Below are 24,299 nucleotides of genomic sequence, written 5' to 3' on the forward strand. Positions count from 1 at the left end.
GGGGGGGCGGGTATTTTACAGATATGTGTGAAATGTTTTTGGGGTGAAAGATACTACAGGAGGTACTCAAATCCTGAACTATCAAAGACCCCTTTCTAGAACACCCTTGTTTTTTGGACCAGGATTACAAGGTTTCATCTTGATGAAATATTAATTTCTAGAAAAACATCAGTTTGCTGACATCTTCCTGCTGCTTTACATAGGTAAGAAGTATGTGCCTCGAGCAGTCCTGGTGGACCTGGAACCTGGGACGATGGATAGCATCCGATCCAGCAGATTAGGAGCCCTCTTTCAACCAGACAGCTTTGTGCATGGTAGGTTTTTCTAGAAGATTCCACCGGGCAGAGATGAGGATGCCTCCTACAGGTGCCCTTTCCACACATCACGCCCCCTTCCTCTTCTTTCCAGGTAACTCTGGGGCTGGCAACAACTGGGCAAAGGGCCATTATACCGAGGGAGCCGAGCTGATCGAGAACGTCATGGATGTAGTGAGGAACGAGAGCGAGAGCTGTGACTGCCTGCAGGGCTTCCAGGTCGTCCACTCCCTGGGTGGGGGCACAGGCTCCGGCATGGGCACTCTGCTCATGAACAAGATCCGAGAGGAATACCCAGACCGGATCTTAAATGCCTTCAGCGTCATGCCATCCCCCAAAGTGTCGGACACGGTGGTGGAGCCCTACAACGCCGTGCTGTCCATCCACCAGCTGATTGAGCACGCCGATGCCTGCTTCTGCATCGACAACGAGGCACTCTACGACATCTGCTTCCGCACGCTGAAGCTGACCACGCCCACCTACGGGGACCTCAACCACCTGGTATCTTTGACCATGAGCGGCATCACCACCTCCCTGCGCTTCCCGGGCCAGCTCAATGCAGACCTGCGCAAGCTGGCTGTGAACATGGTGCCCTTCCCTCGCCTGCACTTCTTCATGCCGGGCTTTGCCCCGCTCACCGCCCAGGGCAGCCTGCAGTACCGGGCCCTCTCCGTGGCGGAGCTCACCCAGCAGATGTTTGATGCCCGCAACACCATGGCTGCCTGTGACCCACGCCGCGGCCGCTACCTGACAGTGGCCTGCATCTTCCGGGGTAAGATGTCCACAAAGGAAGTGGACCAGCAGCTGCTCTCCGTGCAGACGAGGAACAGCAGCTGTTTTGTGGAGTGGATTCCCAACAACGTCAAGGTGGCTGTCTGTGACATCCCTCCCCGGGGGCTGAACATGGCGGCCACCTTCATAGGCAACAATACAGCCATTCAAGAGCTCTTCAGCAGGGCTTCTGAGCATTTCTCAGCCATGTTCAAAAGGAGAGCTTTTGTGCATTGGTACACTAGTGAAGGGATGGACATCAACGAGTTTGGGGAAGCCGAAAGCAACGTCCATGATTTGGTGTCCGAGTACCAACAATTTCAAGATGCCAAAGCCAATCTGGAAGAAAGTGAAGAGGTGATGGAGCAGGTGGAAACGGAAGCAGAGGAGAAGGACCCTTAGCAGGGACAGATGCTGCAGGAGAGTCACTCACAGAAGTTTCTCCAAAGATTTGTTTCTCTTCTGCAGCACTCCATGGCTGCCTTACACTGTAGCCCAGCTACAGAGGGGGCTTTGGCGGGAGGAGGCTAATAGGCACTAGGGTCTCTGCCCAGTTATGCACTGTGAGTGGTTTGATAGTCAATGCACACTCTATTATCTTTCTCTTTTACTTTTCTTTCTTTCTTTCTTTCTTTTTTTAACAGTGAAGTGAAAACACCATAGCGTGCCTCCTTTATTTTAAAGTGTATTGAGTCTTGACTTCAGGCCTAGCCCTAGCCAGGCAACCAGACTGCACGTGTAGGTTTGCAGGAGGCCTGTGCAGTTCACTCTTAACTCTTCAGCAGCACTGTCAGGTCCTGGCATCCTAGGGCAGCCAAGACTCACCTTGGTCTCTGTCTTCCTCACTAACACTATCTGGAATCCTGCCTTCCTTGTTGCTGGCCTCCAAAAGAGGCAGGTGACCACTAGCATATGGTGATTTATAGGCTCAGGAAAGTGCCAATATCCACTAGTATACTGCATAGAGTGTATATATACCTCAACACATGAACTGGAAAGGGAAAACAGAAAAACAAGAGAGTGAAAAACACAACTAAAGCACACGGATCCTCTGATTCTGATTTCTGAATAATTAGCTTTCAAAACACACACACACATCCATTTTAACTTTCTAATCAGTATTAGATTTCAGGAATTCACTAATAATTATCTTTGGCTTTCCTTTTATAGGCAATTTGGAAACATGCTTTCCAGTTTTATTCAGTAGTTGCCCTTCTCCCACAGCCCCTAAAACGCTGTGTGGCTTCTGTGCTCTCTGAGAAAGGGCACGCTGCATACTCGGCAACCACTCAAATGTAGGAATTAAGCAGAAATGGCTTCTTGGTTACGGAGGACATTGTCACATTAGGGAACTTTTACAGTTCAAATTAATTTGCAGAAGTTGCCATAAATGTTTGCATAAGGACACAGCTTTAACCATCACAAGATTTTAATCTGCTCACATTACAACAGAACCAAATACACAAGAGCGTAATCAAATCATCCATAACTTCTTAATTACAGTTTACCTATTTCTGACACACCGCACTGTGGTTCCTTGCATACTGTGAAGGTCTTAATGGCTTTCTAGCATCACCACTGAGCTCTGTTATGGGACCATGCATAACTGGTGATGGGAAAATACTCTGACACTGACTTTAGGAAATATTTACTTGCCGGCAACTGGGTTCCCATCTCCTGATGTGCTTTTGTTATTGGCAATAATAATGGAGCAGGTGGATGGACGAGTTGCTCATTCTGGGAAATGTCACTCTTTTCTGTGTGCATCTTGAGGAAATAACTAAAATACATACCAAGAGAAAATTAGGCCTTGCCACTGGCATCTCTCACAGCCTTCTATTTACAAAATTAAAAAAGCACAAAACAATGGTTTAAAACATTTTACTTGTGTGTGGTTTTCGAAGCACTAGATTTAGTAAGAAACTACATATATGCACTCTTTTAAGTTAATAACCTTCCCAGATGCTGAAAAGACTTGGAGCATGTGATTATGGCAGATTTACACACACACTTCCTCTGGCACTTTCTTTCTCAAATCTAAAAAGGCAATTAAATAGATGCAAGAGAAGATATGGACTTAAGATCTTTTTAAAAAAGTTCTGTTGATTTATATTATTGTAAAGACTTTTTGTTTGTTCAATAGTAATCATTAAAGTACAAAAAAATTCAATTTTAAATGGCTAAATTGCTTTATTTCAAACTAAATAAATTCCTTTTCTTAGAGCCTAACCATCCAGACTGATTAATTTGAGTAGTTAAAAATATTTCAAAATGCATCTCACCATCCCACTCCTCTGTATGATACAAATAGATTAAAACAACAACAAACTAGAAATGAGAGAAATTTATCCCTCCTGATTTTGAAGAACTCATTCCTTTAGTGGTTATGGTTGCTACGGCGACATTGGTTTCTCAAGAGACTGAACTAGCAGAATTATAAAATTTTAGAGCTTGTCCAATTCCTTCACTTTACACCCCAGGCCACTACAAGAGTTTATGACTGGACTCCCTCTAACATCACCCAACTGGTCTGTGAACTACCCACAACTCAGTCTGATTGGGGTCCCTACATCATTTGGTATAGTCGTCCTGCCAGTTTCCTTGCAATCTTGGGTTTGGGGAGTTCATTTCATTATAATACTTGATGTTCAATTTTTTTTTTTTTTTTAAATCAGAAAGCGCATCAAAAAATTTTTTGCTGGACAGATTTTGTCTTTTATTCAGTTCTTTACATTCTCTCCATATTACAAGCTCTGTCCCTCAGTCTTACTTCTAAACCATCCCCTCTGCCTCCCCAGTAAATAACTGGTCTCTAATCACTAGATTTGAAATAATTTACTCCTTTGCCTATTACTTTATCTGTCTGGTATTAAAAAGGCCCGACAGCCTGTGATTCATTTATTCCTATCCTCTGTAATGGAAGATGCTTCCTGCTACCTTAACCCTGGGGACCTTGGCACTGAAGAGAGATGCTTTAACTTCCTAACAGCAGGAAGACAGGCCCTTGGCAGACTCTGGGGCCTCTCCCCTGCTGCATACCCCCTTCCACTCAATCCACTGCTCCTTTTTGCATGCTGTAGTGAGAATTCAATAAAACTATAGGTCAAGTGTCGAAGGTCATTCCCAGAAGCTGAGAACAAAGATGTTTTCATCATCTTGTCCTCGGCCCTGATAAATTATCACCAGCTTCAGTGCCATGGTGAGAATTGGTCCTAGAAGTGTTCCAAAATTTCCTGTTCCATTTTACTTCTCCATTCTCCAAAAAGTAAAAATTTACAGTTAATTTTGCAATGGTGTGAAGTTAGGCAAGTGTTCCAAGATTCGTAGAAAGATAAAAACCAAATTTGCAACAATTCTTTCTCACTAAATATTTAATGAATGAATGAATGAACACCACAAAACTGCTGCAGCATCATACCTCAGACCTGTAGTCAAGAATCTCAAGATTTTAATTTTAGCCTGGCCATTGGATCTCAATAAGCAGGTATTGAACAGCTTTGCCTCATTTCCTATGAGAAATGCTACTAAAATATAGACTCATTTATAAAACAATATGAAGTGCATTTTGTGATTAAATTGTAACATTAACAGTTCTGTATAGGTTTTAAGTGCACAATAAATAAATGAGTGCTACAATTTAGTGTTTGTTCTTTTAATGTATGCTTTCAGTAATTACTTTCATTTCCATTACTGGCTAAGCGGCACTTAGAGATACTTCTGTCTAGACAAAAGGATGAAGACCCTGCTTGACAACGGAGCCATTATTCTGATGTGACTATGCAATTCAAAGATTAGGGACAACAGAGCTATAATGGCAATGTCTAATTTCAATCACCAATTAATGTCATGAAAAACAGAACTTTTATTTTGCAACATTTAAAAAGTGTTTTCTGTATCTCTTTGGTCACTAAATATCACATATGCCCTTTCCCCTTATCATGTATTTGTGCAGACAGTTTCTATAAACAAAAGTTTGACAGAAACCAAAAGCCAACAATAAGAGTGAGCCATACATCAATTTATTGGCATTGTCAATTTATGAACAAGACAGTTTTTTTTTTTCATGAAGTGAGATGATTTTAATTTGCCATAATATGTGCCCATACTTCTTCACCTTGAAAATGTAGCATTTCAAGCTTTAGTCAGGGTCTAGGAGGAAAAAAGAAAATGCAACAGTTGCCATCCAGTTCTGTATCTTTTCTTAAACATCCAACACAAATATAAGAAAGGACCTTCACATAGTGAACCGTCAATGTTTAACTGTGGCTGCAAATCCCTTTGCAGGTGCAATCCCTGGATAACTTTTAAGAGTGCAGGGCCTCACCCAACTGGCACTCCCCAATAAATAAATCTAACACTTGCCTAGGAAGAAAGGAACTACTTTGCCTTTTAAAGACATCAATATCCCTGGTGCTGATGGAGAGGGTCCTCACTGCTGAGCTGAACAGAACTTATTGACCCCAAAGACACAGCAAAGTCACAGGAGTCAGATGCAGTGTCTGGCACGGCACTACTGTATAGACTAAGTGATATTCTTAGGTCTCCTATGAACTTAGGAGATTAGACAGCCCCTAAAAAAGGACTCAATTCAAAACACCACATTTCTAGACTCTTAATATCTACCAATTCAAAATGAGAATGAAAAGTGCTTAGAGGAGACAGCTCCATCAAGTGAAACTGCTTGTATCCATGAGTTGCCAAAGGGTTAATGTCTACCACACTTCTATGCTACAGTGTGTCTGCAGCTTTTTAAAAGCAAAACAAGAAAATTCAATCTGAAAAACACTGCTTTGATAATTTGCCTTATCTTTGAAATAACAATGTCAAGAAAGTAGCTGAGAGATCAAATCACTTTTATAGTTTGGAGTACAAACGCCTGAACTTATCAACTGTACAGAACTGTCTTTTTATTGCATAAGAATGAAACTTTACATCACCAACATCTTTGCAGAACTAAAATGAAACAAACAGTCTGAAAGCATAATAAATTCAGCAAAACAGTATTCACTGCAGGGTCTTGCAGATTTTACTGCTCGGTAAAACAGCAGGACCCTTGCTGTACTCGCAGTCCTTATGTTCAGGAAATGGTGATTTGTGAGGACATTAGCAGATGTGGGGGAAATAAAAACGCAAAGAGCTGTAATTTTTCATGCTCTTGAACTGTTACATAACTCCAATAGCAATTAGAAAAGTGAGGAGTTTATCCTCCAAATTATTTGATTTTGTGCAGACAAATGAAACAGGTTTAATTAAAATAAGATGGCTTTCTACCTAAGCATTGCTAAATGAACTGAAAATCAATATGCCAATTACTTCTGCTTGTCAGGGCCCAAAAGGACATCCTTTTATCATGCCACAGTACTTCTACACCCTATATATTTTAAATTATTACTCCAATAACTAACTTTGAAATGCGCTGACTAAAAAAATGAACAGAAGCCCGAACTAGAATTAGTTTGATTTTTATGTGGCTCTAAAAATTTAAGATGCAACTCTTCTTCTAAATAAATCCATAACTTACTGATTATTCCTTTTTTACTTTCACAATTTTTATGCTGCTGCCAGAAGTCTTCTCGGCATTTGCTTTGAATTCTGCCTTCAGTGCATCCCTCACTGCTTTTGCACAGATCTGAGAGTATCGGATGTAGCTGGGAGAAAATGAGAGAAGATATGTTAATTATCAATAATCCTGCCAGACAGCTGTGTTACTGTGTTTTTGGTTTCTTTCCTAAACTTTTAATTTTGGTTTAGTCGGACATTATTGCAGAATTGGATTTAAAACTAATTTCAAAGGAAACCTCTACACACACACAAAAAGAAAGAAATGTGCCAAAAGAGCAACTGATTTTTTTTGGTTCAATGACCATGATTTTAACTTACAGTAAAAGGGGCATAAATATTTAAAAAAAAAAAAAAAAAATCCCACAACACAGGGGAAGGGGTGACACTCATGTCTTAGAACCTGTTTTTAGGAGTCAGAGTTCCAATGCCTGCTTCTACTTCTACTAACTGGGTGACTTGTAGGCTGTTTGACTTGCAAACAAACAACCAAAAATCAGACCAAAATGTTTTTGGAGGATACAACACAAATGATTTTCCCATTTTACTTAAAACCTGTTTAACTGTATTATTCTTACAAGATAAGGTATTTATAATTAACAGAGAAAAAAACTATCTTGAACCCAAACAGCTCTTTCTCTGATAAATATTTAAAGGCTTTCCTGAGAATACTAGACTGTCTCTCACAAGCCTGTCATTGAAAATATCTCCTAATCAAGGTTTCTAAATTACGAAAAGTCCTCAGAGAACACCATCAATTCTAGCAGAATATCTAAATATCTGCTCCCTGTTTGGTAGCTGGATTTCTAGCAACATCTTATTTTCCCAAAAGATGCTGGTCACTTTTCACACTTTGTTTGAAAACAGGAAGTGGATGGTGGTAGCTACTGCTCATGTCTTAGAACTTGTTTTTAGGAGTCAGAGGTAAAGAGTTCCAATTCCTGCTTCTACTCCTACTAACTGGGTGACTTGCAGGCTGCTCAGCCCTTGTCATCTTGTTTATTCACCTGTAAAAACAATAGAATAAAAGAATAATAATACCTGCCCTGAAAGGGTCTGGGTGGTACAAAGTGTGAAAAACCTTGGATCACACAGTAGGTGGTTTAATAAATGGTTTGTTATTGTTTTTCAAGTTCATCGTACTTTACTTGACCTTAGCACGTCAGGGAACTCGGGCTACTCAGTAGTTGGGGAAGTTACCACTACTCAAATCTAGCCAACTCGCAAGGTGTGTCACTAGGACCACAGGTTCCCACTGCACACGGGGCGGCAGCTGCACACTTGAAACCCCCCCCCCCCNATTGTGGCTTATTTCTAATGTTTAATTTGGTTTCTGTTTCTCATTTTTCAAATGAAATTTATCCACTTGTGAGTTCTGGTTTTTGTTTTATTTTGTTTTTATTTCTCCTGTGTGAAGTATTTAAGATTTTTCTTATGCCAGTTTAGCATCATGGATTATTTTAGTTTCAACTTATCTTGGAAGGTTTTTATTTATTTTCCAATTCTAAAGGTTAACTTTGATGGATATAGCAATCTTGGCTGACAGTTACTTTCTGTCTTTTTTTTTTTTTATTAATAAAAAGTTTTTAATTTCTTTCATTTTTTTATGAGATGCTCAAGAGTTCAGGAGTTGCAGTCATCAATACTTTATTTAATTCAGTCCTCTTCAATGAATTTGCTGGCTGTGATTATATTTTAACAAAATCAACAAATTATCAGCTATTTAAAAAGATGAAACTAACTGTATTGGAAAATGAAAATAGGATTTTATCATTAGATCAAAATAAAAAAAACCAAACGAAGGATAAAATAAAGATTTTAAAAATTTGTTTTCCATTAGGATATTACATCTTTTTTTTCAGAAAAAGTATAACAGAAATTATACAAGTCACTTTTTGTGAAACATTAATATTTAGCAATGTTTTCTTTAGCTGAAATGTTATTTCAGTTGTAAAAACCATCTCCGGTTACAAAAAAACATAATCAGAAACCTTATCGGATTTAACTTGCTTTTACAAATATCCTAAGAATTCTTTAGCTAAACAGTATTTTCAATAGAAAAACATAATTTTAAAAAGTTTGGTATCTTTCTGTCGTTTTATGTACACATATTAACTGGTCTCTTTATAGAAGGTGATCTCATTAAGCACTGTAAAATAAAGGCAAGAGCTCATCACCTTTTAACAAAATATTTTGTATGCAACAACTGCAAGTATCAAAGATATCATTTAGTGATTCAAACTGCTTGCTACAAAATATTAAACAAAATACATTTATTGGATTGTTTTTCACTTTTTCAGCCACCCTCTGGCATCAAAAATAAGGACATCCCATTAATAAAACCTGCAGTGTAATTGGCTCAGTGGTTAGTTTGGGCCACTCTGTCCCCACCTTTCATTATTCTTTTTTCTCCCCAAACGCCCCCACACCCCCACAGTGGCACCATATTATTAAAAACATTAAGTACCTGGGATTTATGCCTCACATCAGGACATCATTTGAGTAATTTCAAATGATGTACAGCTTTTCATGTAAAAAAGATGTTTTGTGGTCACAATTACCTCAAAAAGTAATTATATTCAAATAACCTGACATATCATGCCTTAGCAATTACAAAACCATGATTTTGACACATGGCAATTTATAAGTTAGGCAAATGTGAAATGCTAAAAGATGTGAACAGCTGTTCTGTTTAAGTGTTCTGTTTAAGAGTGCTGCGAAACTCAGGTAATGACTTTATTTTTTTAGTTAACATAACCAGCCCACGGTACAGCATGCTAAATCATAAAGTACAAGTCCAAGGAAGGTAATACCTTTACTAAGTTACAAAACTTTGGCAAATCAACACAGTACTCTATAATACAATATTATTTATGTTGGAGTCATATATTAGACTTAGTGATGATTTTTACTCCAAAAACATCATTTAAATACCAAATCAAAACACTGGTTTTTAGCAGAGCAAGTTATTTTATACAATTTAATGTCTTTTAAAACTACACAAATTCTTATTTTAATGAGTCAGTTCCCCCATGCAGGGTGTGCTAGTCTGTTTTAGCAAAGTGAATGTGTGTGTATGAGGAGAGGCTCTGCTTGCTTGGCTCTGGGGTTGGTCCAAAGTCAGGTACAGTTCCAATGCCTGAAAAGTGTTAAAATTCTATTTTAAGGAGACTCAATGTCAATACCTATTTCTCCGGAGTACTTTAAAAAAAAAATTGTTAAATTTCACATAAATACTAGAACCCTAGAAATTAGTCATTTCAAGCCACAATAACCTCAGATGATCCCTTGGATTTTAAAAGTCCTGTATCTTTTTGTTTTGATCAAAAGTCACACAGCCTTACTCCAGATTATTAGAAAAAAATTCTACCTAAAATACAGTTGTACTTTTAAATAACAAATAAATACACTGTCTGCTTGGAGAGACCTGGGGATTTGATATTCTATACTGACTTTATCATTTTTCTACAAATGCCGCCGCCGCCATTGGTGTCCTTATGCTTCCTCTTGCTGAAGCCGTCAACTCTTCAATCTCAGCATTTAATTTATGTATTACCCATTCCATTGCTTCTCGGCCCTTAAAAAAAAAATCCAACACATTTAGTGTTACTGAGTGATAGCAAAGGTATGTACAACAGGAAGTAACAAGGAGTGTTAAGAGCATAACTAAGCTCCAAAAGGACAGATTGTTTTTGTTCTTGCTTTCTTTTTTCAAATATTATTTACCAAATATCAAATGCCTTGAGCAACTGGCTTGACCCATAAACTGATTTTTATTTTGTATGCAAAAGATGTTCTCAAAATAATCTACAATTAAATGACAGCATGTTTTATGCATTTCATAGTCAGAGTGGTCAAACCCTTTTTCATATCTAAATTTTAGATTAAAGTCTTGTACCACACCCTGAAGGATCTGGTTCTTAACTCCGTCCTCACCCCTTCCTGCCTGGTGCTCTACAAAATTCCTTAAAGAATGGAAGGAGGAACATATCATGATTCCTTTGTCAGGGCCTATGCACACACAGTTCCTCCACCCCAGTGCTCTTCCCGGCTTATCCCACAATCCACCTCCATTCAGCGCTTGGCAGAAATATCCATCACTACACACTCTCCTGCCTGTCCTTATTCTCCCTTTCCTAAATGTGTGTTGTGAGATTCACACTGCCTTCTGCTTAACTCAGTGAGGGCAGGGACCACATTTGCTTTGCTCCCTGCTGTTATCCCCAGTCCAGCCTAGTATTCCGCCTGGCACAGAGAAAGTCTCTGAGTACCTCTGACTGCTGCATGACTATATTAAACATGTTAAAGAACAGTGCATTATCAACTCTTTCCCAAAATTTACTTTTTTTTAAACAATGCACTCTGAATGAGAGCGATTCTTGATGGGGCAAAACTTGGTTCTTGAAGGTGATGGAAAAAACTGAACTCTTTTATATCTAAAACACATATAATATGTATGTAGTGTTAACTATATCTCATGGATTAGAAGGCAAACATCAAAGACTGATGAAGGCGATGATAATAAAGAACAGTTGTGGGACAGCAGTTAAACTGCACACAGCTACACGTCATTAAGCACTTCTATGTGCTGGGCCTTAGGCCACACACGCTCCATATGTTATCTCATTTACCACATGCCAACCCTGTAAGATGGGCAATCTCCACTTCCTAGATAGGAAACTGAGGCACAGAAAAGTTCACTTGATTGCTCAAGGTTGAAAGGTTGGATAGAACCTGCCATGTAAACCCAGGCACACTAGACTCCAGAAACCTGACTGTCTGGCTTCTGACTACAAAGTGGCTGAGAGTCAGCTTACAAGGACAAATAAATTCAGCTTAAGGTCTTCTAGAAATGAACCCAGGGACATCAAGCATTGAGTAGCAGTCTACTTACTTTACTAGCATTAGAAGATATTGTGGTCGCCATCAGTCCTTCCAGGTAACTGCTAAGGCTGACTCCCTGTACAGAGATGATGGCTTCCTGAGTCAAAATAGTCCTGCCACAAAACACATGCACAGTGTGAGATGACCCAACTTGCCCTCTTTAAAAAGATTTAGTAAATTAAAAAACAAACAAACAAACAAACCCAAACTCCTTGTAAAGTATGTTGGTCAAAAATATTTTTACTTACTTTTCTGGGTCTTGAGGATGTGGTTTGTAGATAAGTCTCTCATCCACTGAAACCATATTTGTAAAGGAAATCTATAGAACAAGGGGATAAAAAGCAAATCATGGGGCTGGGGTTGTAGCTCAGTGGTAGAACGCTTGCCTAGCATGTGAGGGACACCAGTGCCTTGGTTCTCAGCAACACGTATAAATAAGTAAAATAAAGGTTCATCAACAATTTTAAAAAATATTTAATAAAAAAGTAAATCATTTTGGAAACAAAGATTAAAAATATTTCCCAAATCAAAACACAAACCAAAATCTTACTAGCTAAATATACAAAACAATAAAAAGCCAAACACAAATAAACTTTGATATTTTTCTATGAATACAACTTAAATTTCACTGTTTGCTGTCTACTTTTTATTTTTTAAAATTAAGAAAAGTATAATAATAATATGCACATGATCCTGCATTCACTTTATTTAATGGTAGCTCCTAAAAAGAGGTGGGACCTTTAGAGCAACAAGGCTGCAAAGCTGAGCAGTGCTGACCTCAGCTCCCAAGTACTGACTTTCTGCACACATCCATCTGGTATCAACTATACAACAAAAAATTAAGCCAAACAGTTCAAAATTAAAACAAAAGAGAGCCAAGACTTACATTAGTCGATTTAAGTTCCATTGTTTTCTCTACAGGATCAACTACAGAATGTTCTTGCACATATGTTTTGGTTCTTGCTGAACCAATAAGCTAAGAAAAACATTCAGAATTAGTAATCAGAGGAGGAAGGATTTCTTACTGAGTGTATCAATATTTTATTTGATTGTATAAATGTGTTACAATAGCTTAACCCAAAATCTGTTCTGAAAAAACAGGAGGTAACAAAGGTCAGAAAGAAGAACTGTTGGAGGGCAACAATAACTCACACATTACAGATGAGACAAGACTGCTATACCCCAAAACCTTTCCTAAAGGCAGCCAGGAACCAGCCTAAGAGAGTGCATGCAATCTAAGGCATGCCACCAAAACCGCCAAGGTGAGCAAACAAAATACAGAAATCAGAAGATTTGGGGCAACACGGCATCTAGAAGAGGGAGAGCCCCAGAACCTGTCAATATCTCCTTAAGTGTTCCATGGGAAAGGTCCCACAGCTTCATGCTCCAGATACAAAATGACCATCTTGCTGTGGAAGATCCCAGCAGCACCAGGGCTACTTCCTGCGCTTGACCCCCCAGGCCTGCTTCTTGTTCTTGTTCACTTCTGTGTCCCTGTCACCTAATGCTGTGGTTTGTATATAGGGGATGAGTATATTCCTGATGAAAAATGTATACTTAAGATTTCTGAGTAGACCTGCCTTCTGTGAAGACAGACCCTGTACAGAAAACCGGCTCCATTTGCCACATCAGTTTTCTCACACTGTGATAAAATGGCATTCTAATTTCTTGCTGCTTAAAGTGCATCACTAAAACTACTCTTTTGTAACTGACTAGAACTGTTTCCACTGTACAGGAAGGAGTACCAGGCTATGGCACAAATATGGCAATGCTAAGTCCTAGAACACTCTCCTTAATGTGCACAGCCTATTATTAACCACAGCAACTGTCACCTAACAGTCATGACTGGACCATTATATCTACATTTTATTGGTCTCAAGTTGCTGGCAAAAGCAGAAAGAACAGAATAAACTCCTTTTAGGTTATACAGCATCAGCTGGTTCCCTTCAGAAGGTTCTATCGGGCGCCTTCATGAAGACTGTAATAATATTTCCAATTCATTATACACTCATAACTCAAGTTTATTATAATACAATTTGAACTGATGCAAAAATGATATTCAGAATCTGCTCCCACAACCTATTTGAAATTATAATGTGTTTTAGGAAACTTCTGCACTGCAGGCACACTTCTCGGGGATCGGGCACACTTACAGATTTCACGATGGAAGGCAGTCCCCACTCTGTGCTAAGAAGTCTGTGGCTGTGCAGCTTTCCAGAGGGATCTATATGCCTGTCCAGCACATCAACTCCAACCACACTCGGGTTCATAGGGTTTGGGTATTTCTGCATTGCAGCTGTTGTAACAGTTTCCCATGGGTGGCTGCCAACACAAATCCAAAATCAAACGTTTAAAAATATGCATGATAATTAAACAATTTTTATAACTTATCAAATCACTCTTTATATTGGAAATCTAATTAGTTTACCTAGGGACAATTATTTTCTGAACACTGACTGAATGATGATTTTGGGAGCTTGATCTACATTTTTAATGTGAACAGAATTTGGTATTTTTCTAGAACACAGGCTATATAAATATAATTGATGTCTATAAATATCAAATTATCTACAGAGAATTAAAGTGTAGTTTCTTATCTTTTCTATTTACAATTATCCACTTTCACATGTAAATTGTTTCTAGGAAGAACCACTAATTCATAAAAAATGTATTTAAAAATTATGTTCTCAAACAAGTAGCAAAACCAGCCTCTTCCCACCCTTTTGTGGTACTGAGGATTGAACCCAGGAGTGTTCTACCACTGAGCTCCATCCCCAGCCCTTATAATTTTTTATTTTGAAACAGGGTCTTGCAAAGTGGCCCAGGTTGGCTTTGAATTTGCAATCGTGCTGCCTAAGCCTCCTGAGGAGCTGGGGATTACAGGTGTGCACTTCTAACATGCATGGCTAAAACTAGTCATTAAACCATTTATTCTTTTGTTTGACCACAATTCCATGAAGTTATAAGAGTAAAAGAACTTAGGCACTGTAAATTCTTATAGGAATTACAGAAGATCCAAAACTTTATTGATTTAATTATGAAAAATTTCTCTACGTTAATATAAAACAGTGTCCCCTCCAGTCAATATCCATTATTTTCCTCAAAGAAGTGATTCTGATTTCTGTTTTGAAAAGGTCACTCAATACTATAAAATGTTCTTCTGGCCCCCAATATGCTATTTTCTAATAATCTCTCTTAACATAATAGGCAGTTCTTATCACTTAGGACTGAAGTAGTTAACAATACCATGTCATTTGAGAACGTGCAGAGTCTTTATTTTCTTGAAAAGGCACAGGTGCTTCAGTGACTCAAAATGTGATATATATTAGCTCTTTACAAACTTCTGTGAATTAGCTACTCTAGATGTCCCTCTTACAAAAAGTCTGTGTCAACTACCATTAGTACTGAAGGTAGTCTGGACCACCTGCTTGACCGATGCCAATCCCAATCTATCTGTGCTTTAGTCTTAGTTTGAAGGAAAAAGACAAGATCTGGAGATGATGTTTCAAGTCATACTTGACTGATATAAATCACCCAGCATTACCTCTTATTTTTCTAAAAGTAAAACAGGTAAAAAATTCATTTCAGAGACCTCAAGACTGAAAACTACATCTTGTTAACAGACAGGAAACCTCAACTCCATTGATTTCTCAGAACCCTGGACAATCAGTGACATGCTTTTTAATGTTTTCATTTTCTCTATAATATTGCATAAATTAAGCTCATTCTGTTTTTAATCTCAAGCCTTATTCAGTAATCAATGCAGATATGTAAGTGGAACAGCTTCATAAATCTAAACAGGCCCCAGAAATGGAAGTGATATAGGCCAAGCACTCTGATTATCACCAAGGCAACTATCTAAAATGAAAATCAGATGAACACTTTCCCTGTCCATCTAGTCATATACCATGGTGAGCTGGCTTCCATGTGCTTATCTCTTCCTCCCACCCTCTCTAAAAAATTAATAACTCCATGGCTTCAGGGTGGTAATGCATTATTTGTAATTTTGCCCATCTCTGTGCTCTTAGCCAACTTGAAAACATCGATGTTGACATAGCTCAAACTAAGATTGCTTTATGAAACAAAGTTGCTCAAACTTTATAAAGGTTGCATATTACAATCTTCCAACAATTGTTTTAACTGTATTAACATAATTATGTGAAAAAGATCTAATACTAAAAGACATTCAAATATAGCACCAAAATGGAGTCAAGGGAACCTACTGGTGGCTTAGAGTCCTATTCAATTTCTTCACCTATAAAATGAGGTGGGTGTGGTAGAGCACACCTGTAATCTTAGTGATTAGGAGACTAAGGAATACACCAGTTTGAGGCCAGCCCTAGCAATTTAGTGTGGCCCTAAGCAATTTAGAAAATAAGATAGAAAAAATATATATGATATATGAAACAAACAAAAAAAAAATAGAAAAGGTTGGGAATGTGGATCACTGGTTAAGCACCCCTGGGTTCAATTCCCTATACCCCCCCCCCAAAAAAATAAAATAAAATAAAAAAATAAAAAAAGGTGGGGACATTGTTAACTCCATTGGGGCAACAGTATCTTGATCTATTTACAATGTAACCAGTCCAAAGAGCAGTGCCTAGCACATACTAGGCATTCTTCCATGTTGAAGTCATCAACTGAACATCAACCATAAGCTAGACCTCAAGAGGAAGTGCTGGAAAATCAAGGATGGGTAAGGCATAGAATGAGAACCTGGGTGTGGGTGTGACAGCAACATCCTGAAGATGGGACACATGAAAATGGTAAGATTTGTGAGAGGAAATTTTGATTTGGACTTCAGGAATGTTGAGTCTGAAGAGGTGCTGGACAGTAGGCAATGGCAGACACCTGAAAATAACAATGGGAAGTTCCTGAAAGGCTGGAGATCAAGGTACAGATCTGGTCGCCATGAACGTGTATCAGCTGGCACCTTGACTGAGCAGCTCAGACTATTTGGAGAAGAGGCAGAGCAGAGCTGCTTGCTGCTCCTCCTCCTGGAACATGGAGAGCATTTATTTGAGTATGCCTATCTTCTAGAAGGTAGGTCCAAGAACTTTCATCGAATCTTTAAGAGGTCTGCGACAAAAAGAGAAAGAGTACAATCTTACTAATGAAATGGAAGACAGGCAGGCCAACAATTGAATCTCACTCAACATTTACACGAATAGGGAAAATGTGAGGAAGATGTTGAGAAAGAGGACAGGAGTGGAGATAGGAACTGGGACAAGGAGAGGAGAAGTTTAGGGAGGACCAGGGAGAAGGGAGTTCTGAAAGCCAGACTCAGTACCAAGCACTTCTGAAGCATTCCAACTTGGGCAAGCACCCTGAGGCTGAGTGGACTAGAGGACATGGCCAGGTTCAAGAATACTATAAAGACTACAATATAAAAACCGTGGTCTGTCTTTCCTCCTCACACAAGTGGGTTCTAAACTTCAGGGAGAAAAGAAAGCTTCCGTCTGGTTCTAACATTCTGTTCTTTCTGCATAAACAGGCGTTCCGATGGGCCTGATTCACCGTGTAAAAGTGTTGACTTCTTTTAAAATTGCCCTCAGAAACACTCACAGACTCGAATGTCTAAATCAGACAACACCAAAAAGTTACAATAATGAAAACGGTGTGGCAATAGCAGCAAGATGAGCGGAGGAGAGCGGACAGTCTATAAATCACCACAATGTCCAAGGCAAGGTGGCTTTTCACACCAGCGCGAGGGGCAGAACAGTCAACAGAGCCCTAGAATAACGCCCTGACCACTTATTTAGGAAAACAGCGCACAGCTGCTTATGCCGGTGGTTCTTCGGTGTGGGGCGTGCAGAGGTGACTGCAGGTCTCATCTGGCGCTACTGTAAGGCCTCTCCGCTGCTGCAAGTTCAGGACAAGCACAGCGGGTCTGAAGGCGCTTGGGGTCTGGCTATTGCCAGCCCGGCAGACCACAGAGGTGCCACATCTCCCACTTCCGCCTCAGAGCGCTAGGCCGTGCGCCCAGGGCCTGGCACGAGGGTGCCTGGTCACCCGACGGCACGCTGTGGCCAGCGCACCGACGGCGCAGGCCCTCGAGCCCCAGACGGCCGAGACGGCGCGGCGGGGCGGGGCCTGGGGGCTGGGGTCGTGACCTTGCCCGCCCGCGGGCACGGCTCGTCGCTCCCCAGGGGCCTCCGCGCCCGCCCGAACTTACTCGAAGACGTGCTCCGAGGTCCAGATCTTCATGATGCCGGTGGCCTGGGTCCTGTCCGGGAGACTCTAGGGGACAATGAGGCCACACTACCCCGCCCCACCCGCACCCGGCGGCCGCAAAGCGCGCAGGCGCCGTCGGGCCCGGCGCGAGGACGTCCCGACGCGCGGCCCCGCGCCCTATCCCGGCCAGGCCAAGCCTCAGCGCCGCGCAGCGCAACCGGGCTCCGCCCCCTGAGGGCGCTGCGTGCCGGCGCAACCGGGNGGCAAAGACCAAAACAGTTCTTTTTAGACTAGACTCCTCCTTATCCTCTGGGGATATGTTCTAAGAACCCCCAGTCAAGCCCTGAAACTATGGATAGTGCCCAACCCTCTATACTAGCACCAGCAATGGCTGACAGTTGATCTGATCTGATAACTGAAAAATTTATTTGTAATGGGTGGGTGGGCTATAAAGTACTGCCATGTTCTTGTTCCTGGCTTGCTTGATTGTTAAAAACAAAAGGTTAATTTAAGAAGGTGGATAATTAAAAAAAATTATATATATATAAAACAACAGAAACATATATAATACATATAAAAAACAACAGAAAAGTTACATTAGACAAGAAGGAAATAATATGGTTGGGTAGTTGCTAAGTTCAATTTGTGGTACCTAGGATTAAAAAAGCCCCAAACCCTACAGTACTGAGAGTGATTTTCTTGGGAAGGTAATGTGTTAAGGACTGTGGAGAGTGCCTTAGCCTTGATTAAGATGAGAAGTTAAAGTCACTGGGAGTTAAAAACACTGGTTCAGTAACCACCAGCACAGAACAGCCTGTCCCTGCTATTCCTGGAGCTCCATGAGGCTGTTTGCCATCCAGCATCCCAATTTTATTTATTTTAGAGAATGTTATTCTGCACCCCCCCTTCAAGATTTGTTTTTGAGTCATGAAAGTTAAGTGACACCTGTTCTATCCCTCCCATACACACATTTTATCAGTCCATTGATTTTACGTACTACATCTGAAGTGATGGGGATGAAGGTATGGCAGGATGGAGGTCTGGGACCCAAATGTCTTTTCTTTCTGTGGTGGAAACGATACCACCATTTCTTACATTGGAGAGCAAGATTTTATTGATACTATCTCACCTGAGAGACACACAAGAAGCACATGAATGGTTTTTAGATCTTTAACACTATGTTACTGACAATGCCTCTCACAGAAAGAGAGAAGTCATTAGCAGGTCATTAACCTGATTTGGAACTGCATAACTGGTTTTTTGGCCCTGTCCCAGGGATGACACCTATCCTCACTCCCTTCCGGTTGTGATCCTGAGAGGAAGAATGCAGATGTGACTGCTACCTGCAAGAAGCTTCACAATTGACTAAGAAGCTGAACTATGAGTCAAGAAGTAATTGATACCTGAAGGGAGGGCTGTGCCGAGGGCAGAGATCCAGTGTTGTGCAGCCTCAGTCCTTAAAGAAGAGGAGGAGGGGCATTTTCCTGGACCTCAGAGGAGGAGATGGTTGTGGGTTTGGGATCATTAAGTGGTAAGAGAAGATTCACATGGAAGCACCAATGTTAGTGGCTCCCGTGTTAGCAGATAGCAGAGGCAGGCCTAGTGGGGAAGCTGGCAGTCATGGTTCTAACTAGCTCCTTTTATCTCCAAAGTTCATTCACTCACTTTTCATTTTCACGATTTTTGCACTATCTTTAGGCCACCCATTCCATTATTGGAACTTTTTACATATCAGTGTCATATACAGAAAACTACCCTCATCCACGATTGTGCTTTCCACAGTTTCAGTTAAACATGGTCAGCTGTGATCTGAAAATATTAAACTGAAAATTCCAGAGGTATTTGTAGGATTGAAATTGTGTGCTGTTCTGAGTAGTGTGATGAAATCTCATGCCACCTTCTGTTCTGCCCTGGACACAAATCATCCCTTTGTCCATTGTATCCATACTTTATAGCCCACCCACCCATTACAAATAAATTTTTCAGTTATCAGATCAGATCAACTGTCAGCCATTGCTGGTGCTAGTATAGAGGGTTGGGCACTATCCATAGTTTCAGGGCTTGACTGGGGGTTCTTAGAACATATCCCCAGAGGATAAGGAGGAGTCTAGTCTAAAAAGAACTGTTTTGGTCTTTGCCCTTGGTCCTGTCACAGAGCTTCTAAAACCTGAGAAACTTCCTGATATAGATGTCTTTTGTTACAATGAGTCCTTTAGATAATTCCTAAACTGATACTAGTGAGGTGACTTGAGTGGAGTGGAGGGCCAGCTAGCCTAAGGATGGGGGTCAGACACCAGAAAAGCTAAGCAATTAGAGGGTTGGAATTTTAACCCTGTTCATCTGTTTCCAAGCCAGGCTGTGTAGAGCTGGAGATTAAGCTCTCAACTCGGGAGTTTGATAGGCTTCTGGGTTGGTGAACACAGTTGCATGCCAGGAGGGTGAGGTCCTGTGCTCTTGGCCCTTCTGGACTCTGTCCAATGTATCTTTCCCTCTGGGTGTATGGTTTCCTCTGTGATAAACTTATGTTTCTCTGATTTCTGTGAGGCGTCCTAACAAGTCACCAAAACCAAGGGGGTTTGGTGGGAATCCCGGTTTAGAGCTGGCCTCTGGAGTGAGGGCAGTTTCCAGAGATTGAGCCTGAAGCCTTGGGGATCTGACCTCATCTCCAGGTAGGCTGTCAGCACCGAAAGGTCTTCTGCAGGATTTCCTCCCCCTCACTCCCACACCTGGTGTCAGTGGAGAGAATCCATAGGAGGAAACATTGATTTGTCATAGCTTCATGAATTTGCTGTAAATGAAATTTTATGTAACTACTGTGCTGTCAATAGAATACCAGTTTCCCCTCTGATATATGCGAAGTACATAACTCTTAAAATAAAAGTATAAACCCTATGAGCTCCTGGGTGTATTTTCATGTACTTCATTAGGGGGTGGGTCTCACTTTGGGGCTGACTTGCACACTTCTGAAATGCTCTTTTGACTTTTATCCATTCTCTTCAAACTTCAAACCACCTTTTCCTCTGAGGCTCTCACAATGACCTTCATCTCTGTATTCCTGTGATCTCCTTCAACTTCCCTCCCTCCCTCTTTGAAATGACTGTGTTCCCCTTGGTCCTGCTTCTCTTCTTAATTCACTTTTGGCCTTTGTTCCCTTCATTAATTTGTTGCACAGATAACCACTGGTCATCCACTCCAGGCTGTGCCTGTGGTTACAGAGCTGACTGCACCAGCTGTCCTTGTCTGGGGGATTTCCCCAGGGGGTGCTGGGCAGCACCTGGAGACACGACAGATTTTCACTCCTTGTCAGGATGGTGCTGTGGTGTCTAGGGGACAGAGGCCAGGAAGGCTGCTTGGCATCCTACAAGGCCTAGGATAGCGACAGTACCCCTCAGCAATGAAGAATATAGCTTTCAAAGTCAATAGTGTCATGGTGTAGGAACCCTAGAGTATGGCTAAGAGTAATCTTCCAGCCTACCTGTCTGGCTTCTGTTTCCTCCTCTATTTCCAAATCCATTGAACCCTACAGCTACATCATTATCTTCTGTCTTCGATACATACTTCCACATCCTTGAACTTTGAACATGGAATTTTCCATGCCAGAATGTGCTTTCCCTGAATTTCCCCTGGAGAGCCTTACTCACATTTTAAGGTTCTGTACAAATGCTCCAGTTCCCGTGTCTCTGTGGGATGTCTTTTCCAGAGCTCTGCCCAAAGCATGGTCCTGCTGCGATGAGACCATTGCATTTTAAACAGCCCTCATGATGCCATGACCCAGCGCAGGTGTGAGTCCATGTCTGCACCTGTGGTCTGAAGTGAGAAGGAAGGACACTGTTAGGGAGTCAAGAGTCCTCCTTTGCTGTTCTTCAGACTTTGAGTCCTTGCTGTCATTATGTGGCCCCCAGGGAAGTAAGAGCACAGATCCTCATCTGTCAAACCCAGGTGCTTGCTGGTGTCTCACACTGGTTGTCCGAGACTAGATGTTCATCTGTAAAACCAAAACTCTTGGAAAAGATGCAGAATTTCATCACATTGATGAGAGCGATGTTCAAGAACTTCTCCAGAGTTCACCAAACTAGCAGGAGAAGACTTTGAATAGAATTCAGGCAGTTGGCACTTGAGAAAGAAAATCAACAAGGGATGACCCCGAAAGAAAAAGCAGATCAGACAGCAATGATTTGAAGAACTGGGCTTGGAAGAGACCCTAGAGAAAACAAATCAAGTCCTTGAATATTTCTGCAGAAATGGCCACCACTGTAATTGGGCTGTGAAAATCAAACGTATTATGTAGTGTTACTTCTCAGTTTGTGGGCAAAGTATGCCAGAATTAGTGCTTCATTCATTCTATGTAGTGAGAATTAGCATAGAGTTACCAATTTAATCGGTGTTGTACGTGTGTGTGTGTGTGTGTGTATGTATGTATATATATATATATATATATATACACACACACACATATATATACATATATCATAATTTATGCACATGTGTATATGTGTGTATAAATTTATTATCATCACTTTGTATCTCATTCTTCAGGATAAAGTCTCAACTTTTTGTCATTATTATTAACTATGAAATTTTGGTGTTTGGTTTTGAGTGGATTCACTTTCAGTGTTTTTTTGGGGGGTACCAATTTCACACTAAAAATGAGTGCCTTCTTATACTCCTAAAGCGAGGACTACATGGGAAGATCAATTAGCAGAAAGACACAGTAAGTACTTAGGGTGGGAACAAGCAAGGACAGAGGTGAAGGGGGTGGGTTCTAGCCATCTTTAGGAAACCTTCCTGCAGAGCTCTCACACATTTTCACCTTGTGATCCAAGTGGCCCTTATGCAATGGAAAGCCAGTCTGTGTGACCATAGAATGACTCAGAGAAGTGACCGACACAACTCAGGCTGAGACCACAGTGTTCCTCGTCTTTCCTGCCTAGGGAGACTGGCCATGGAGAAGATACCAGAAAGCTGGAGGGCTGGGAGGCCTCTGAGCCCTCTGGCTGTGCTTGGAGCCCACAGCTGGTTTCTGCAGAGGGCACTGCCCCATTGGGAATGGCATGTCACTTCTGATTTAATGAGAATCCAGAGTCAAATTCAATTTTGTTCCCATTAACAATTGAAGAGTCAGGTAACTGTCTAGAACTTCAGGTCTATATGAGTCTTTCCTCTGTTATCTGTTTACCTAAATACCTAACCAAGTTATTCCTAAATTCCTGTCATAAGAAATGAATCTTTCCTCCTGAGAGGGCTTGGCTTTTCCAGTAATTCCTCATCCTGAGAAATTAAGGGTAATTTCTTAAAGCTAAATCAATTTGCTTTATTAGCAGTCTTCCATAACCAGGTAGTCTATATCAAAATTGGCTTTACCCCTTTCCTGTGCTAAAAGCTTTTACTGCGAAAAGACTGTCATATATACACACAAGGGTATAACATTTGGCCAGAAAGCCTTACTGGGGTAATAAAAATGTCATCATATCTTACATTCTCTGTATGAGCAATTCTTCTAACCTGTGTTTCATATTCACTTAATTGACATTGTTTGGTCCCTACTGCAATATCAGGAGATGGAAGGGTGGGAGGAGGTCGGTGGCCCACTGCCAGGCACCTGAAGTCTTAAGAAGGCTAAAAGCAGCCTTTGAAAGAGCATATGTGGGAGGTGCGTTTTTCTTTTTGTTTTCTCTCATAAAGGATGCTCTTATTTGAAGTCACTCAGATAGTGACCTGCTGTTTGGTGACCATGGCCCATATAGCCAGTGGACTGCATGTCTTTCATGCCATCAAGAGGGAGGGGGACAATCTGTGCATCCAAGGACTCATCTTCTTTGTGAGAAGCATAATTAGGATTACAGAAGGGGATGGAGCCTGGCTCTTGATGAGGAGCTTGGCAGGTCTCTCCATCTGGCTGGAGGCAAATTAGTTCTCTGTCTTTGCTGGAGGCAAATGGACCAGACTTAGGCCTTATAGGGGGTTCCACTCCCAAGTGCCCCCATCCACAGGGGACTTTGGAACCAGAGTTCCGTGTGCAGCTGTGCTTTGGCCTGGGTGATTCAGATGGCTCCTTTTGTGTGGCCTATCCTTGCTCGACTTTATCTTGGGGACTTTTCAGATATAACATTTCAGAAACTAACGGTGTGAACATGGAGGGAGAGAACAATTATAGCCACAATCCATTTCCTGAGAGCACTTCAGCTGCCTACAGTTTCAAAAGATCAAACTGTCACCTCTTCCAAACCCCAGGCCCGGCTCATTCAATGATGAGTGCCTGGGAAGCATATTCTGGGATTAATAAATATCTTGCCTTTCTCCAAAGTAGCTCAGAGTACACTCTGTCTATTCTCTTGTTTGCCAGAGTGACATCTTGTACAAAAGGGAAGTAGGGCCCATTATTCCTGACTTACAGCTAGAAAACAGAGGTGAAGAGATGTCAGGTCTCTTCCATCCAGTTCCAAATCTGATCCTCTAGCTCATGGAGGCAGATGAGGGTAACAGGACAACAACCCATCCCAGTTGTGTTCCCTGTGTGATATGCCCCTCTTGTTTCTCAGGTTCCCAAGGGCAAGGCCAGCAGCCACAGAGCTTTGCTCTTCAAAATCTGAGTGAGAC

At 41.1% G+C, this 24,299-nt stretch overlaps 4 protein-coding genes across 7 annotated transcripts in view; 1 reads left to right on the forward strand and 3 right to left on the reverse strand.

Annotated features, from left to right (window-relative positions):
* Positions 1-1,283, reverse strand: part of Ctsz (cathepsin Z) — a 23,502-nt gene extending 22,219 nt beyond the window's left edge. The window contains exon 1 of the mRNA XM_048810538.1: positions 1,028-1,283. Coding sequence (XP_048666495.1) covers positions 1,028-1,283 — 256 coding nt within the window. The remainder of the gene's footprint in view (positions 1-1,027) is intronic.
* Positions 1-3,262, forward strand: part of Tubb1 (tubulin beta 1 class VI) — a 7,784-nt gene extending 4,522 nt beyond the window's left edge. For all 4 annotated transcript variants that reach the window (XM_048810891.1, XM_015480128.2, XM_048810893.1 and 1 more), the window contains 2 exons: positions 204-314; positions 409-3,262. In XM_048810891.1, the coding sequence (XP_048666848.1) occupies positions 204-314; positions 409-1,487 (1,190 nt within the window). In that variant the 3' untranslated portion in view covers positions 1,488-3,262. The remainder of the gene's footprint in view (positions 1-203; positions 315-408) is intronic.
* Positions 2,497-6,759, reverse strand: Atp5f1e (ATP synthase F1 subunit epsilon; the record flags this gene model as incomplete). The annotated part of the gene is made up of 2 exons (XM_048810539.1): positions 2,497-2,865; positions 6,607-6,759. A coding segment is annotated over one exon (150 nt), but the record flags the coding sequence as incomplete, so codon positions are not given.
* Positions 6,760-8,274: 1,515 nt separating this feature from the next.
* Positions 8,275-17,896, reverse strand: Prelid3b (PRELI domain containing 3B). Its single transcript, XM_015480135.2, has 6 exons — positions 17,704-17,896; positions 13,682-13,850; positions 12,415-12,504; positions 11,777-11,847; positions 11,539-11,641; positions 8,275-10,221 (listed from the first exon to the last, which is right to left on the reverse strand). Exons 1-6 carry the CDS (start codon positions 17,733-17,735, stop codon positions 10,102-10,104), a joined length of 585 nt encoding a protein of 194 aa, XP_015335621.1. The 5' UTR covers positions 17,736-17,896; the 3' UTR covers positions 8,275-10,101.
* Between the last annotated feature and the right edge of the window lie 6,403 nt (positions 17,897-24,299).

This window comes from Marmota marmota, unplaced genomic scaffold (assembly GCF_001458135.2).
Source record: "Marmota marmota marmota unplaced genomic scaffold, marMar, whole genome shotgun sequence".
NCBI classification, from domain to species: Eukaryota; Metazoa; Chordata; class Mammalia; order Rodentia; family Sciuridae; genus Marmota; species Marmota marmota.

What these genes read in the sequence shown, in the direction of transcription:
- Prelid3b (XM_015480135.2), bottom strand. Translation starts at nt 17,735, where the DNA reads ATGAAGATCTGGACCTCGGAGCACGTCTTCGA. An exon ending in TGGAACTTAAATCGACTAAT is followed by an intron (nt 11,848 to 12,414) that starts GTAAGTCTTGGC and finishes CTTGTTCTATAG; the next exon opens with ATTTCCTTTACAAATATGGT. An exon ending in CATCCTCAAGACCCAGAAAA is followed by an intron (nt 11,642 to 11,776) that starts GTAAGTAAAAAT and finishes GTTTTGTGGCAG; the next exon opens with GACTATTTTGACTCAGGAAG.